Source organism: Phyllobates terribilis, unplaced genomic scaffold, assembly GCF_046119375.1.
Source record: "Phyllobates terribilis strain yellow unplaced genomic scaffold, ASM4611937v1 Scaffold_3__8_contigs__length_932513732, whole genome shotgun sequence".
Classification (NCBI taxonomy): Eukaryota; Metazoa; Chordata; class Amphibia; order Anura; family Dendrobatidae; genus Phyllobates; species Phyllobates terribilis.
In genome coordinates this window covers 681,715,253-681,729,069 of record NW_027362763.1, presented here as the reverse complement: position 1 = coordinate 681,729,069, position 13,817 = coordinate 681,715,253, and the positions used below count along the sequence as shown (strand labels likewise).

The 13,817-nt window shown below is 43.7% G+C and overlaps 1 protein-coding gene across 5 annotated transcripts in view; it reads left to right on the top strand.

Annotated features, from left to right (window-relative positions):
• The window catches only part of XDH (xanthine dehydrogenase), a 196,153-nt gene that overhangs the window by 95,619 nt on the left and 86,717 nt on the right, over positions 1-13,817 (top strand). For 4 of the 5 annotated variants that reach the window (XM_073671820.1, XM_073671821.1, XM_073671823.1 and 1 more), the window contains 7 exons: positions 5,270-5,327; positions 8,450-8,546; positions 10,060-10,168; positions 11,178-11,304; positions 11,821-11,882; positions 12,632-12,694; positions 12,983-13,045. In XM_073671820.1, the coding sequence (XP_073527921.1) occupies positions 5,270-5,327; positions 8,450-8,546; positions 10,060-10,168; positions 11,178-11,304; positions 11,821-11,882; positions 12,632-12,694; positions 12,983-13,045 (579 nt within the window). The remainder of the gene's footprint in view (positions 1-5,269; positions 5,328-8,449; positions 8,547-10,059; positions 10,169-11,177; positions 11,305-11,820; positions 11,883-12,631; positions 12,695-12,982; positions 13,046-13,817) is intronic. The other variant, XM_073671822.1, reaches the window with a different exon arrangement.

Genomic DNA, 13,817 nt, shown 5'->3' with positions numbered 1-13,817 from the left:
ACACTCTTAGAACACACAGAGTTTCTTGCACTGCCCCTCCTCTGAGCTCAGCCAGGCAAAAGTCACAGGGTCCTAGTGCTCTCCTGCTGTTATCACATTTCACACTCTCATATCGGACTCCTCACCTATCCCGATTCACGACTTGTCTTTGAGAAGTGACTTAGTGTTCAGAACTGATCTGGATTGTAGTAGTGGTATTGCAACCACTAGAGGCAGCACCAGCAGGTAGCATAGTCAGGAAAAGCCAGGAATCAGTACACAGGAACAACAGTATAGTCTTAAAGGATTTAGCAGGTTGCGTAGTGAGGAAAAGCCAGGAATTGGTACACAGAATCAGCATTATAATCTTGAAGGAGGCAGCAGGTGAAGGGAGAGCTTAATTAAAGGCTGGGAGCTCAATAATCTCACAAGGAAGGATGTGCCAAGCCAGGTTTAAATTGGGTGTTCAATCAGGAACTGCATAGGGTGGAGCTGCTCAGGAACAACACAGGTACTAGAATCTAGATTAGCCAGGAACTGTCCAGCGAGCTGAATAGCTCAGCGGGAAGAGTTGCCGTATGGTGCAAAAGAGCTGCTGGCTTCGAGTCCTGACACTCAGTGTCATAGGCCCTTAGCAGTCCAATAGCTCATCATAATGCAATACCACTTGTTTTGGAGGTAGAAGTGGGCCCCCTTACCTCTGGCGTTCCTCCGCAGTTGCACATATAGTATGTTTGTCCCTGTTGAACTCCAATTAGCATAAAATGTGCTGAACCCCTGGGGACAGGAGGTAGTGGCACTTCTCTGCTAGTGTACAAGTAAGTATTTGGGTAAGCAGATGACTTCAGGTAACAGATGCCTCCATGTCTCAAGGAAGCTTTAAGGCCATGTGCCCACGTAGCGTTTTTGCGGCCGCGAAAACGCTTGTAAAACCGTCTGCCAATGTGAATTCGGATGTGCTGTGCACATGATGCGCTAATTAGCGAGCCGAATTCGCATTGTGTTGCAAAACGCAGCATGACCATTTCTACCGCGATTACGCTGCAAATTCGCGGCCATTGAGGAACATTGAAACGCAGCAAATCCGCAGGTATATGTGGATTTGTGGCGTTTCAATTAAATTCAATGGCCTCGAATTTGCAGCGTAATCGCGGTGCGTGTGGTACCCGGGATGAAGAGGAGACTACAACTCTGCTTCATCCCGGCTACCACGCGGTGAAAAAAAGAAATTAAAAAGTTAAAAATAAAAAAAAACCTGTATACTCGCCTCTCCGGTCTGCTCCCGGCGGTGTTCTCTCTCCTCAGTGTCCTTTGGTGTTCGCAGTCGTTTTTTAAAAAGTTAAAAATAAAAAAAAACCTGTATACTCACCTCTCCAGTCTGTTCTCGGCGGCGATCCTCTCTCTTCGGCGTCCCGTGGTGTACTTGCAGGACCTGCGGTGACGTCATTTAGTCAGCTGATGGTCACGCGCGGTCAGGTGATGGTTGCGTGACCATCAGCTGACTAAATGACGTCACCGCAGGTCCTGCAAGTACACCACGGGACGCCGAAGAGAGAGGATCGCCGCCGAGAACAGACTGGAGAGGTGAGTATACAGGTTTTTTTTTATTTTTAACTTTTTAAAAAACGACTGCGAAAATGCATGTAAAAACGCTGACAAATAACGCTTCTCTCTGGCAGAAAAAACTCATGTAAATCTGCATGAGTTTTTTTCTGCCAGAGAGAGGCAAAAACGCTCTTCATCAAATCTGCTACGTGGGCACATAGCCTCAATCTACAAAAATAAAGACTTGTTTGCAAGACAGTTTGGCTTTCTCCTCCAGAAATATATTTTGCACTGAGAAGCTCCTTTAATTGTGCACTTAACTAAAGGGGTTGTCCAGTACCTATATAGGTCTTCGATATCAGATCGGTGGGGAATTGAACCCCCACTGATCAGCTTTTATCAAGTCTTGGTGGCAGCCAGATGTACACAGAACAGTACAGCTCCATACTCTGGATAGTGGCTGTTCTCAGTCCTGCAACTTAGCCTCTATTGAAGTGAATGTGATCTGAGCTGCAGTATCTAAGAATGACCACTATGCAGTGTATGGAGCTGCTCTGTTTCTGGCTCTGTACAATGTCTATCCGGCCGCAGTGGGAACAGTAAACTCCAATCTAAGGCTATGTGCCCACGATGCAGAAATGAAGCAGAAAATTTCTGCAGCATTTCTGCATCTCCCTGGCAGAAAAAAACGCATGCAGATTGTGCATGCGTTTTTCCTGCAGAATACATGCGGATCCACATGCGGGTTCACATGCGTTTCCGCATGCAGATTGACAAGCGCTTTCCAGGCGATAGCATCACTTGGAAAGTGCTTGACAACTAGGTCACACTGTATAAATCCATGCAAATAGCATGGATTTATACAGTGTGAACCGTAAAAATGAAAACAAATAAAGCTATACTCACCCCCGAGGCCCCGGCGTGGCTGCAGCGCTCGTTCCTGTCTGGTTCCCGGCTGCCGGCATATCGCGAGACACAGCGGTGAAGGGCCTGCGGTCACATGACTGTGACGTCACCGCAGGTCCTCAAGCGATGCCGGCATTCAGAGAGAAGCCGCCGGACAGGTGAATATAAACTTTATTTGTTATTTTATTCTTTTTTTACAGGTACAATGGTACCCAGGTCTGGATGAGAGTCTCCTCTCCTCCAGAACTGGGTACCATCCGCACATAGAGACGCATAGAAGCCGCTTGTACAAATGTACAGTTGCGGTTTCTATGCGTCTCAATGCAAGTCAATGGCGGGAGTTCCGCTGCATTTCCGCAAAATTAAATGACATGCTGCGGATTTTTGTACGTAGCATAAACACTGCGGAAAAATCCGCAGCATGTGCATAGAACATGCGGAATCCCCTTGGGGACCATGGGGTGCGGATTACCTAGCGTTTCACAAGCGTTTATGCTGCGGAAATTCCGCAGCATAAACGCTTGTAAAACGCTACGTGGGCACACAGCCTTAATGCAAGTCCTCTCCCGGAAAAACGCATGCGGAATTCCGCACGCGTTTATCGCGCATTTTTCGCTCGTTTATCACGCGTTTTCCACATGCGGAATTGCCTTGCGTTTTTTATGCATTGGACTAAGGCAATTCCGCTTGAGGAAACGCAAAATTAAATGACATGCTGCGGATTTTTGAACGCGGCATAAACGCTGCGGAAATATCCGCAACATGTGCATAGAACTTGCGGAATCCCATTGGGGACCATGGGGTGCGGATATACATGCGTTTTTCAAGCGTTTACGCTGCGGAAATTCCGCAGCATATACGCTTGAAAAATGCTACGTGGGCACACAGCCTAAGAATAGATCATCAATGTATAAGTCCCCTGGACAACCCCTTTTAAGAGTCTGAATTTATTGATTTTACATAGATGTTACCCAAATTTGAAGTTAAGAAGAGTGGAACAAGCACAAAGTACTGCGGGCAATGAAATCTGGGCCAAGCATGTTTGTCAATGTCAAGTTTTAATAAGTGCATCTCCTTGAGGTGGTTATTTAATGTGTTACACAATGTACAGTTCCTCTTAGAAAACATCATTTTATGGTTTGATATTTTAAGAATTTCACCTTGAATGACATCTACTTTAGTCACATCCCGAGCTGCATTTAATATTCTACGGTCGTATCTCACCAATGCCCCTTGCTGGTTCAGTATCTGTGCAAAACATGGTGCATTGTTGGAGTTGTAGTGCTTACACTATTTTCTATATACTGCAACTCCTTTAACCACTTCCCACAGCTGCCAATTTTTATTTTTGCACTTTTGTTTTCTCCTCTCCTTCTTCCGTAGAGAACCATAACTTATTTATTTTTCCACCGACAAAGCCGTAAGAGGTTTTTTTTTTTTGCAGGATAATCTGTAATTTTTAATTACACAATTCATTTTACCAAATAATGTACTGAAAAAAACGGTGAAAAATATTCCAAGTGCAGTAAAATGGTGTCAAGAAAAACAACGCAATTCCACCATTGTTTTTTTTTTCTTTTTTTTACAGCATTTATTGTAAAGTAAAAATGATCTGCCAATATTATACTCCAAGTCAGTACAATTACAGAAATGCCAAACCTGTATACTGTATAGTTTTTTTGTTTTTGTTTTTAAGTGGGGAAAAAAAATTCCGAAATTTCTAAACAGAAAAATTTGTTTTCATGTCGTATTTTTCTGTTGCTGGATTTCTGTCAAGGTTTGGTTTTTTTGTTGTTGCGGGGAGTTGACTTTTTAATTGGTGCCATTTTGTGGTACATGCGATAGTTTGCTTTTTATTGCACTTTTTTTAGCGAGGTATGATGATTGAAAAACCACATTTTTTTTCTCTTGACGGTTTTACAGGTTAATTGATTTTATATTTTGATACATGAGACATTTACAAATGCAGCAATACCGTATATGATTTTTTTTATTTCGTCAATTTTAAAGAGGGTAATTTGAATTTTTAGATTATTTTTGTAACTAATCCAAGGAAGCTAGTTTCTTAGGCAAGGAGCGCAGCACTTGGAAGCTCTATGATTTAGAGCCTGCAAGCGCTGCCCTAGAGCTGGCTGGATTGCTGGATCCAGCCATCTTCAGTGTCCTTGTGCTCCTCCCATGCTGAAGAGGTCAAGCTGCAATCTCTAGCAGCATAGGAGAGTACACAGTTCAGACCAGTGGCGCGACCATCTCGCCAGTCCATACTGTCTATCTCATAGAGCAAGCACGAAGCTGAGAGGCCGGGGAGCTGTGTACTCCTGAAGGAAGAAGATGATATAAACCATTTAAGTAAGAATCCGTCTGTCCGTTCTTTTTTAAGGAATTTTGTGTCTTTTTTCTTCTCAACTGATTTATGACCACTTCAGAGTTCAGATGGAGCTTGATGTGGTCATAAATTAACTGAGAGAAACTCAAAAAGACAGATAAAAGAGCTATAAGCTCACTGACGGATTCTCAGTTAACTCATTCAGAGGGGAATTCAAACAGTGAATCAAAGAGCCTGTAAAAGACACACTGCAAAATTTTTAATGAATCTCAGCTGAGGAAATTATTTTTAGTCCAAAACACATGGACTTTAAGTAAGAAAAAAAAATGCCCTCATCCTTTAATGTAGCCGTGTCATCATGTATATGACCAGCAGGTGGTGTATATACATCATAGCATAGTGTACAATCCCTTTTATTAAAGTTTCACTGTTTTATGCAAATTTTGAGTTTTGAAATCTCACCTGTTGAAATATTGCCTTTTTACATATTTCTACTTTTTATTTTTTTTGCAGGTTATCGAGAAAAATGCGGATCCTAAAATGACATTATTAACTTATCTTCGAAGGAAATGTATCCATATTGCCTGTATAATCGGGGTTTTACATATACACTGCTCAAAAAAATAAAGGGAACACTCAAATAGCACATCCTAGATCTGAATGAATGAAATATTCTCATTGAATACTTTGTTCTGTACAAAGTTGAATGTGCTGACAACAAAATCACACAAAAATCATCAATGGAAATCAACTTTATTAACCAATGGAGGCCTGGATTTGGAGTCACCCCCAAAATTAAAGTGGAAAGACACACTACAGGCTGATCCAACTTTGATGTTATGTCCTTAAAACAAGTTAAAATGAGTCTCAGTATTGTGTGTGGCCTCCACGTGCCTGTATGACCTCCCTACAACGCCTGGGCATGCTCCTGATGAGGTTGCGGATGGTCTCCTGTGGGATCTCCTCCCAGACCTGGACTAAAGCATCCGCCAACTCCTGGACAGTCTGTGGTGCAACGTGACGTTGGTGGATGGAGCGAGACATGATGTCCCATGTGCTCAATCGGATTCAGGTTTGGGGAACGGGCGGGCCAATCCATAGCTTCAATGCCTTCATCTTGCAAGAACTGCTGACACACTCCAGCCACATGAGGTCTGGCATTGTCCTGCATTAAGGGGAACCCAGGGCCAACCGCACCAGCATATGGTCTCACAAGGGGTCAGAGGATCTCATTTCGGTACCTAATGGCAGTCAGGCTACCTCTGGCGAGCACATGGAGGGCTGTGCGGCCCTCCAAAGAAATGCCACCCCACACCATTACTGACCCACTGCCAAACTGGTCATGCTGAAGGATGTTGCAGTCAGCAGATCGCTCTCCACGGTGTCTCCAGACTCTGTCACGTCTGTCACATGTGCTCAGTGTGAACCTGCTTTCATCCGTGAAGAGCATAGGGTGCCAATGGCGACTTTGCCAATCCTGGTGTTCCGTTGGAAATGCCAAGCGTCCTGCACGGTGTTGGGCTGTGAGCACAACCCTCATCTGTGGACATCGGCCCTCATACCACCTTCATGGAGTCGGTTTCTAACCGTTTGTGCAGACACATGCACATTTGTGGCCTGCTGGAGGTCGTTTTGCAGGGCTCTGGCAGTGCTCCTCCTGTTCCTCCTTGCACAAAGGCGGAGGTAGCGGTCTTGCTGCTGGGTTGTTGCCCTCCTACGACCCCCTCCACACCTCCTGGTGTACAGGCCTGTCTCCTGGTAGCGCCTCCAGCCTCTGGACACTACACTGACAGACACAGCAAGGCTTCTTGCCACAGCTCGCACTGATGTGCCATCCTGGATGAGCTGCACTACTTGAGCAACTTCTGTGGTTTGTAGAGTCCGTCTCATGCTACCACGAGTGTGAAAGCACAACCAACATTCAAAAGTGACCAAAACATCAGCCAGAAAGCATTGGTACCGAGATGTGGTCTGTGGTCCCCACCTGCAGAACCACTCCTTTATTGAGGGTGTCTTGATAATTGCCAATAATTTCCATATATTGTCTATTCCATTTGCACAACAGCATGTGAAATTGATTGTCAATCAGTGTTGCTTCCTAAGTGCACAGTTTGATTGCACAGAAGTTTGATTTACTTGGAGTTATATTCTGTTTAAGTGTTCCCCTTATTTTTTTGAGCAGTGTATATGAAGCAAATAGGAGAGAACTATGCAATTTGCAGTGCACACGTGATAGCCAACAGTTTTGTTACAGAGAGCGTCTCTTGTTCTAGAGCTGGACCCCAAAATCTGCAGCCCCAATTCATCATCATCATCTTTGTGCCTTTTTTTCTAGATAAAAAATGGTTCTAATAGTGACTTTTATGTTTGCACCTTTTTTGTTATTTAATTTGGGCCTTTTTTAAATTTACCTTAATTTGCTTTCTCTTGCTTTGTTTTGTTTTTACCTTCCTGGCTGTGTGTTTTCTTATCCAGATGTTTTAGTTTAATTTATAACTTGCAACTTTTTGATATATCTCTGGTTCTCTAACAGAGAACAAAATCCATACAACATTTTAAAGTATCATGGGACTTTTTGCTTTAAAAAGGTACAAAAGAGGTTAAAGACAAAAAAAATCATACTGATTTTGGGCAAAAATTCATCAACCTGCGCATGCTCCATTTTGAAGAATTTGGCACAAAGAAGGACACAAGAAAAAAAAAAAGTAACAGACAATCGGGGCTTGTCTGTTATATTGATGTTGATTGCAGTGGGTACCATGTAATACATAATTTCTTCTGTGGGGGTGCTGTGGGGAAATGAAACACTTACAAATTTTCCTACAGATCATCGCTGATTGCTTGGGGCCTTATTCCTTTTGGGCAGTGTCCAATTTTGATTTTTTTTCTTCCAAGAACCATAACTTTTTTTAAAATTTTTATTGTTTTAATGGCTTAAAAATTTGAGGGAAATGTGTGAAATAAAATACATATATTTTTTTGTCGATGGGCTCGTTTTTTTTTGTGCTGTCAAGCTGTAATTTTTTCTTATGCCATTTTGTAGTAGCTGATCGTTTTATTGCCTGTCTTTGGGGAGGTGAGGCGACCGAAAAATGGCAATTCTGCCATTTTTTTCCTTTACAGCATTTACCTTATGGGTTAAATAATTTAACATTTTGATAGTTTGGACGTTTACAGAAGCGGCGATATCAAATATGCTTATTTTTATATATATATATATATATATATATATATATATATATATATATATATATTTAAATGGGGAAAAAGAGGGATGCTTTGAATGGCACCTGCACAGCTCTTGAGCCCCTCCACATAGTGATTGACGCACTACTTCCTAGGGGTTAAGTTTGGTTATATGATATTGATAGGACATATTAGTATCAGATCGGTGGGGATCTGACACCCAGCACCCCCGATAGTCAACTGTTGTAGCGCTCAGGAAGGCCAGATGTAAACATTGGACAGACTGTATTTGTTACCCATAGCAACCAATCACAGTGCAGCTTTCATTTCACCAGAGCAGCTTAAGAAATGAAAGCTGAGCTATGATTGGTTGCTAGGGGCAACAAAGGCCTATTTTATTTTAGGCAGCTTTGATAAAGGAAGCTAAATATTTCCAGAATAAAAGGAGCCAATACTTTTATATGGGTCTGATTTCTCTTATTATCACCTTAACATCACCGTCCCCAGTGGGGTTAAACGGGACGAAGCTTGGCTGCGGGGAAGGAGGCTGCGGAGCCTGCACCGTGATGATCTCCAGGTTCTGCGTATTCCAGCAGAAGATCCTGTATCCTTTCACATAAGATCCTAATATGGAGGCAGAGCTAATAATCCCACATTTTATTCCAGGTCCATGTTGTAGCGACGGTTGTGTTGCAATGCACTGTCCTTCTCCCGAACTTGTGCGCATGTGACTCGCCCCCTGGGCCGTGGGGCACTCGGGACCGGGCTTCAGGGCAATGCTGGGAGTAGTGGTGGTGACCCGGTCCCGTGGCTCAGGGTGGTCAGACCAGTGGTAGTCTACTATGTGCTTTGCAATGTCCGACTACGCCACCCGTGGATTGCGGTCAGGGCTAACCGCCACTGCAGTGCAGACCGCTGAGGCTGGTGTTGTGGGCGCAGCAGGGAATAGTACGACTCCCCACGGGAGGAGTGTAGCCTCAGGGCAGCGAGGGTAGATGGTGGGGGTGATGGTGCAGGGAGTCCCAGTACCGTTAGTGCTGGCGAAGCAAGAAGCACAAAGACAACGTGTTGCAGTCCAGGGTCTTTTACTCACAATTCGTATACTCCAAGCCACTTCTGTACAGGTAGTGACTGCCCAAGCCGTGCTGCGTCCACCAGGTGAGGGGCTCGGTCAACCCCCAGGCAATTCAGGGGTATGGCACAGGACTCCCTTCTATCCTTCCTCTGGCTCTATGTGGGTAAACGTGGGCCCCGTTTCCCGCTATCCTATATGGTGCCTTCCTAGCAAGGTTTAGCAGGGGGTCGCACCAAGTGATGATCACGACCTGCGGTTCTTGCCTGAGGGATAATTTACCTCCACCAATTTGGGATCCGGTACCCTTTTCTTGCCTGACCCATCACCCGATTTCACGTTGGTCCTTAGGGTCCCCTCTGCCTTCTTGTTTCTGAGCCCTTCTGTTTCTCTGTCACTCCTTCTCCTTTCCTGTTCCTTCTTCTCCTCCTTCCCTTGGCCTCTTCTCCAGGCCTACTTCTCCTTCTCCTCCCAGGCTCCAGCCTTCACCCTAGGCCTGCCTTTGAGCAGAGCTCCTACAGAGCCTCCGTTCCCTGTCTTCTCCTCTGTACTGACTTGACTTGACTGACCTCTGTCCTAAGATGGTGCCCACCTTTTATACCTCCCCTCTGAGTGTGAGCTCAGGTGACTAGCACCCAATGAGCTCCTACCTATGCTCAGAAACTGTCCCCTTCTGCTCCTACATCACTGGGTTTTCCTCCCCCCTCCCCACTCCAGCCAGGGACATGGTCTATCGTGCCTGCATTACTGTATAAATGGGAGCACCGTTGAGCTGTCCCCCGGAAATGGGGTGTGTGTGATGCATGCAGCTAACTGAGCCCTGGTCCATACTCCATCCTTACCCGGGAGTGGAATACCACACTTCTGGCAGAGGTGCAATACCCCTGTAGCGGCCGAACCCTCGGGGCGCTACACATGCTTGAGTGGAGCTGCAGTGTAAAGCATGGGGGAAAGCCTTAAAACAGTATTACAATATTAAAAATAGTCATCCTTCTATGACAAATATTCTGTTTAACGGTGACATCCTATACCCCATGCATCGTAGACACTACGCAGTGAACGCCTGCCTCGCTCCCATCTGTTCTCTGAACTGTGCGGCCGTCACCACGGTGGAAGGGATCGGCAGCACGAAAACAAGGCTGCACCCCATTCAGGTGAGAAGAAAGCCTGAAATCATTGGAAAGATTTGTCTGCAATATATCCCCAATCTACTATATGTCCTCATTTTGGGATCGAGCATACAGCGAAGAGGGTGCGGTGCTGGAGCACGCCATTGCTGCCATACATAATAAGGAAAATCATCATTATACCATGATAGGTATAAAGTGGCCCCATAATAAAGACAGCCATAGTGACCCCTTAATATAGAGCCACTGTGACCCCAAAATAATGACATCTACAGTGACTCCACAATAATATCAGTTACAATGACCCGATAATAATGACAACTGGAGTAAAGATAAACCAAGTGACACCATAATAAGAAAACAGTGACCCCATAATAATGACATCTACTATAACTCCATAATATTGACAGCAAACGCGACCCCACAAGATTGAAATATACAGTGACCCCATAATAATGAAAACCACAGTGACCCCACAATAATGACATCTACTGCGATCATATAATAAAGACACCGCAGTGACCCCATATTAGTGACAGCCACAGTTACGCAGTTACCCCATAATAGACAGTCACATAATAAAAACACCGCAGTGACCCCATAAGAGACAGCTTAATAGTCTGAGGAGGAGCTTTAGACACTGTTTTCAGCTACTGTCTATGGTTCCCCCACAACTGTCAGCATCAGCCCCCCAGAGTGCTCAGAACACGGCATTTAACCCCTTCTGCACTGCAGCCCGCAGCTTTGGAGCCCCGCACCGTCAGTGTCACATGTCACCGGGGCTTGTGACTGAGGAATGGCTCACGGGGCATCAGACTGAGAGTAGAGGGTGATTTTTTAATCTCACAATTATGGTAAAATTGCCAAAATTCGGGATGTGATTCTTGTGACTATGACATGGATGTTTGGCCGCCATGTAAACGCTGTGGCAGACATCTGGCAATAACTGTCACATGACTGGTTGGAAGCCACTGTAGCCATTCGGGAGACTTAGTAGCCGTGGTCAGAATTTTCTGACTTATTTTCCCAATTGCAGGAAAGAATAGCGAAGAGTCACGGCTCACAGTGTGGGTTCTGCACGCCCGGGATTGTCATGTCTCTGTACGCCTTACTGCGCAGCACACCGCAGCCCAGCATGGAGGAGATAGAAGACGCCTTCCAAGGTGACATGATGACCGATATTGTGAGACTTGCAATAGCAGCACAGAGTATTTCAGGAGATAAATGTGCTGATCGGTAGGGGGACAGTCCCCTGTACATTTATATGATGTTAATGAGGACGGGGCAGTCTCATGATGTAGCAGAGATCTTGAAACAGTGAGGAATCGAAGCACAAACTCTATTAAATAGCCTTATACAATAAGTCGGCTTTATGTGCATAAGATTAGATAACTTCTTAAAGGGGGTTTCTAGGATTACAAAATCAGGACAGCTTTCTTACAAAGCAAACAGCGCCACTCATGTCCACAGGCTATGGGAGGTATTGCAGCTCAGCTTAGTTTACTTCACTGGAACCAGCTACAGTATCAGTCTGCAATCTGTGGACAGGTGTGACACTGTTTCTGGAAGGAAGCAAAAGTGATTTATTTTTTAACCCTTTAACATGCGACTGGATACAAACTCATTCACATTAGTCATAAACCAGAACAGGATCTAATGTCTGACCGTCCCCACAACAGGGAATCTGTGCCGCTGTACGGGATATCGACCTATTCTGCAGGGATTCAGGACATTTGCAAAAGTGAGTACCCCGGTCATTGTCTGCAGGAAATATTTGGTCACGTACTTCAGACTACTCTCATCATCCTCGATGCTACTCTGATAAAAATGGCAATAAAACAATCCCTAAAGGATTCTACATTTTCCCAGAGGCTTTCATTTTATCATCTCTCCTTTGAGGCTACCGTCTTGATCAATAGATTTGGGAACGGGGGCAAAGTTTAGTATGTTTGTCATTCACTGGGAGTTAGCAGAAAACTCCCTCCCTTCCTGGCACCAAAACTGAGCCTCTTCCCTTTAGTTAAAACATATAGATGACACCTTGCAATTTTTGTTTATATTTTGGGCTAAAAAACATGTTTGCAATTGGTCTTTATTAAAAATGTTGTACACTTTGGCTTTTACAGGCTCTTTGCTGGTTGCAGAATGAGTTTACTGAGAATGCATAAGTGAGCCCATTCTGCCCAGAGAATTTGCAACTTTTTTTTTTATATCAAAGTTTAGCTCAACTTTCAAAAGAACTGAGGAGTTCCGAAAAAGGCAGAAAAAAAGAGTTATTAAATCCCTCTCACAATAAGCTCACTGAAGGACTCCCAGCTAACTGATTCTGCCGCCAGCAATAGACAGTGCGGCACAAAGGCTAAAGAAGGCAAACGAGGCAAGAATTTTAATGAAACATTATTGCAAAAAAAGATTTTTAGCCCAAAATACATGCACTGAAGTTTAAAATAGGTCTGTCCAGAGTTTCATAACAGAGTTTTATATTCTCAGGATGGGTGTTGTGGCAGAAAGACAGAAAATGACTGTTGTGTGGATAAAAAAGGGGAAAACGAGGTAAGAATGTTGTATTACCTATTGCTATGAGAAGCAAATAAAAGAGCCATGAGGCATCCAAATAACAGTGCCAGGAGGTATCCAAATACTGTAACAGTGTCATAAACTACCCATATAACAATATCATGCAATGCCCAGGTAGTAGTGCCATATAGTGCCCAAATAGCAATGCCATAAGGTGTCCTATATCAGTGCTGAAATAACAGTACAACGCAGTGCCCAAAAACAGGGTCATAAAATAGTGCCATACAGTGCTCAAATACCAGTGCCACACCATTATATTCTCAGGATGGATGTTGTGGCATAAAAACGGAGAATGGCTGCTGTATGGATGGAAAAGAGGAAAACAAGGTAAGACATAGACACTGTGTTACATTGTGTTATAGGAAACAAATAACAGTGCCATAAACTGCCCATATACCTGGCAAGCAGTGCCCAAATAATAGTGCTACATAATGCCCGATATCAATGCTATGCACTCTCCAAATATCAGTGCCAAAATAATAGATCAATACAGTGCTCAAAAAAACAGTAGCACATACGCTACATAAATAATAGTGCTATACAGCGCTCAAAAAACAATAGCACATATACTGCATAAATAATAGTGCTATACAGTGGCCAAAAACAATAGTACATACACTACATAAATAATACTGCTATACAGTGCTCAAAAACCAATAGCACATATACTGCATAAATAATAGTGCTATACAGTGCCCAAAAAACAATAGCACATTTGCTGCATAAATAATAGTGCTATACAGTGCTCAAAAAACAATAGCACATATGCTGCATAAATAATAGTGCTGAACAGTGCCCAAAAAACAATAGCACATTTGCTGCATAAATAATAGTGCCATGCAGTGCCCAAAAAACAATAGCACATACACTACATAAATAATAGTGCTATACAGTGCCCAAAAAACAATAGCACATATACTGGATAAATAATAGTGCTATACAGTGCCCAAAAAACAATAGCACATACACTACATAAATAATAGTGTTATAGAGTGCTCAAAAAACAATAGCTCATATACTGCATAAATAATAGTGCTATACAGTGCTCAAAAACCAATACACATATACTGCATCAATAATAGTGCTATACAGTTCACAA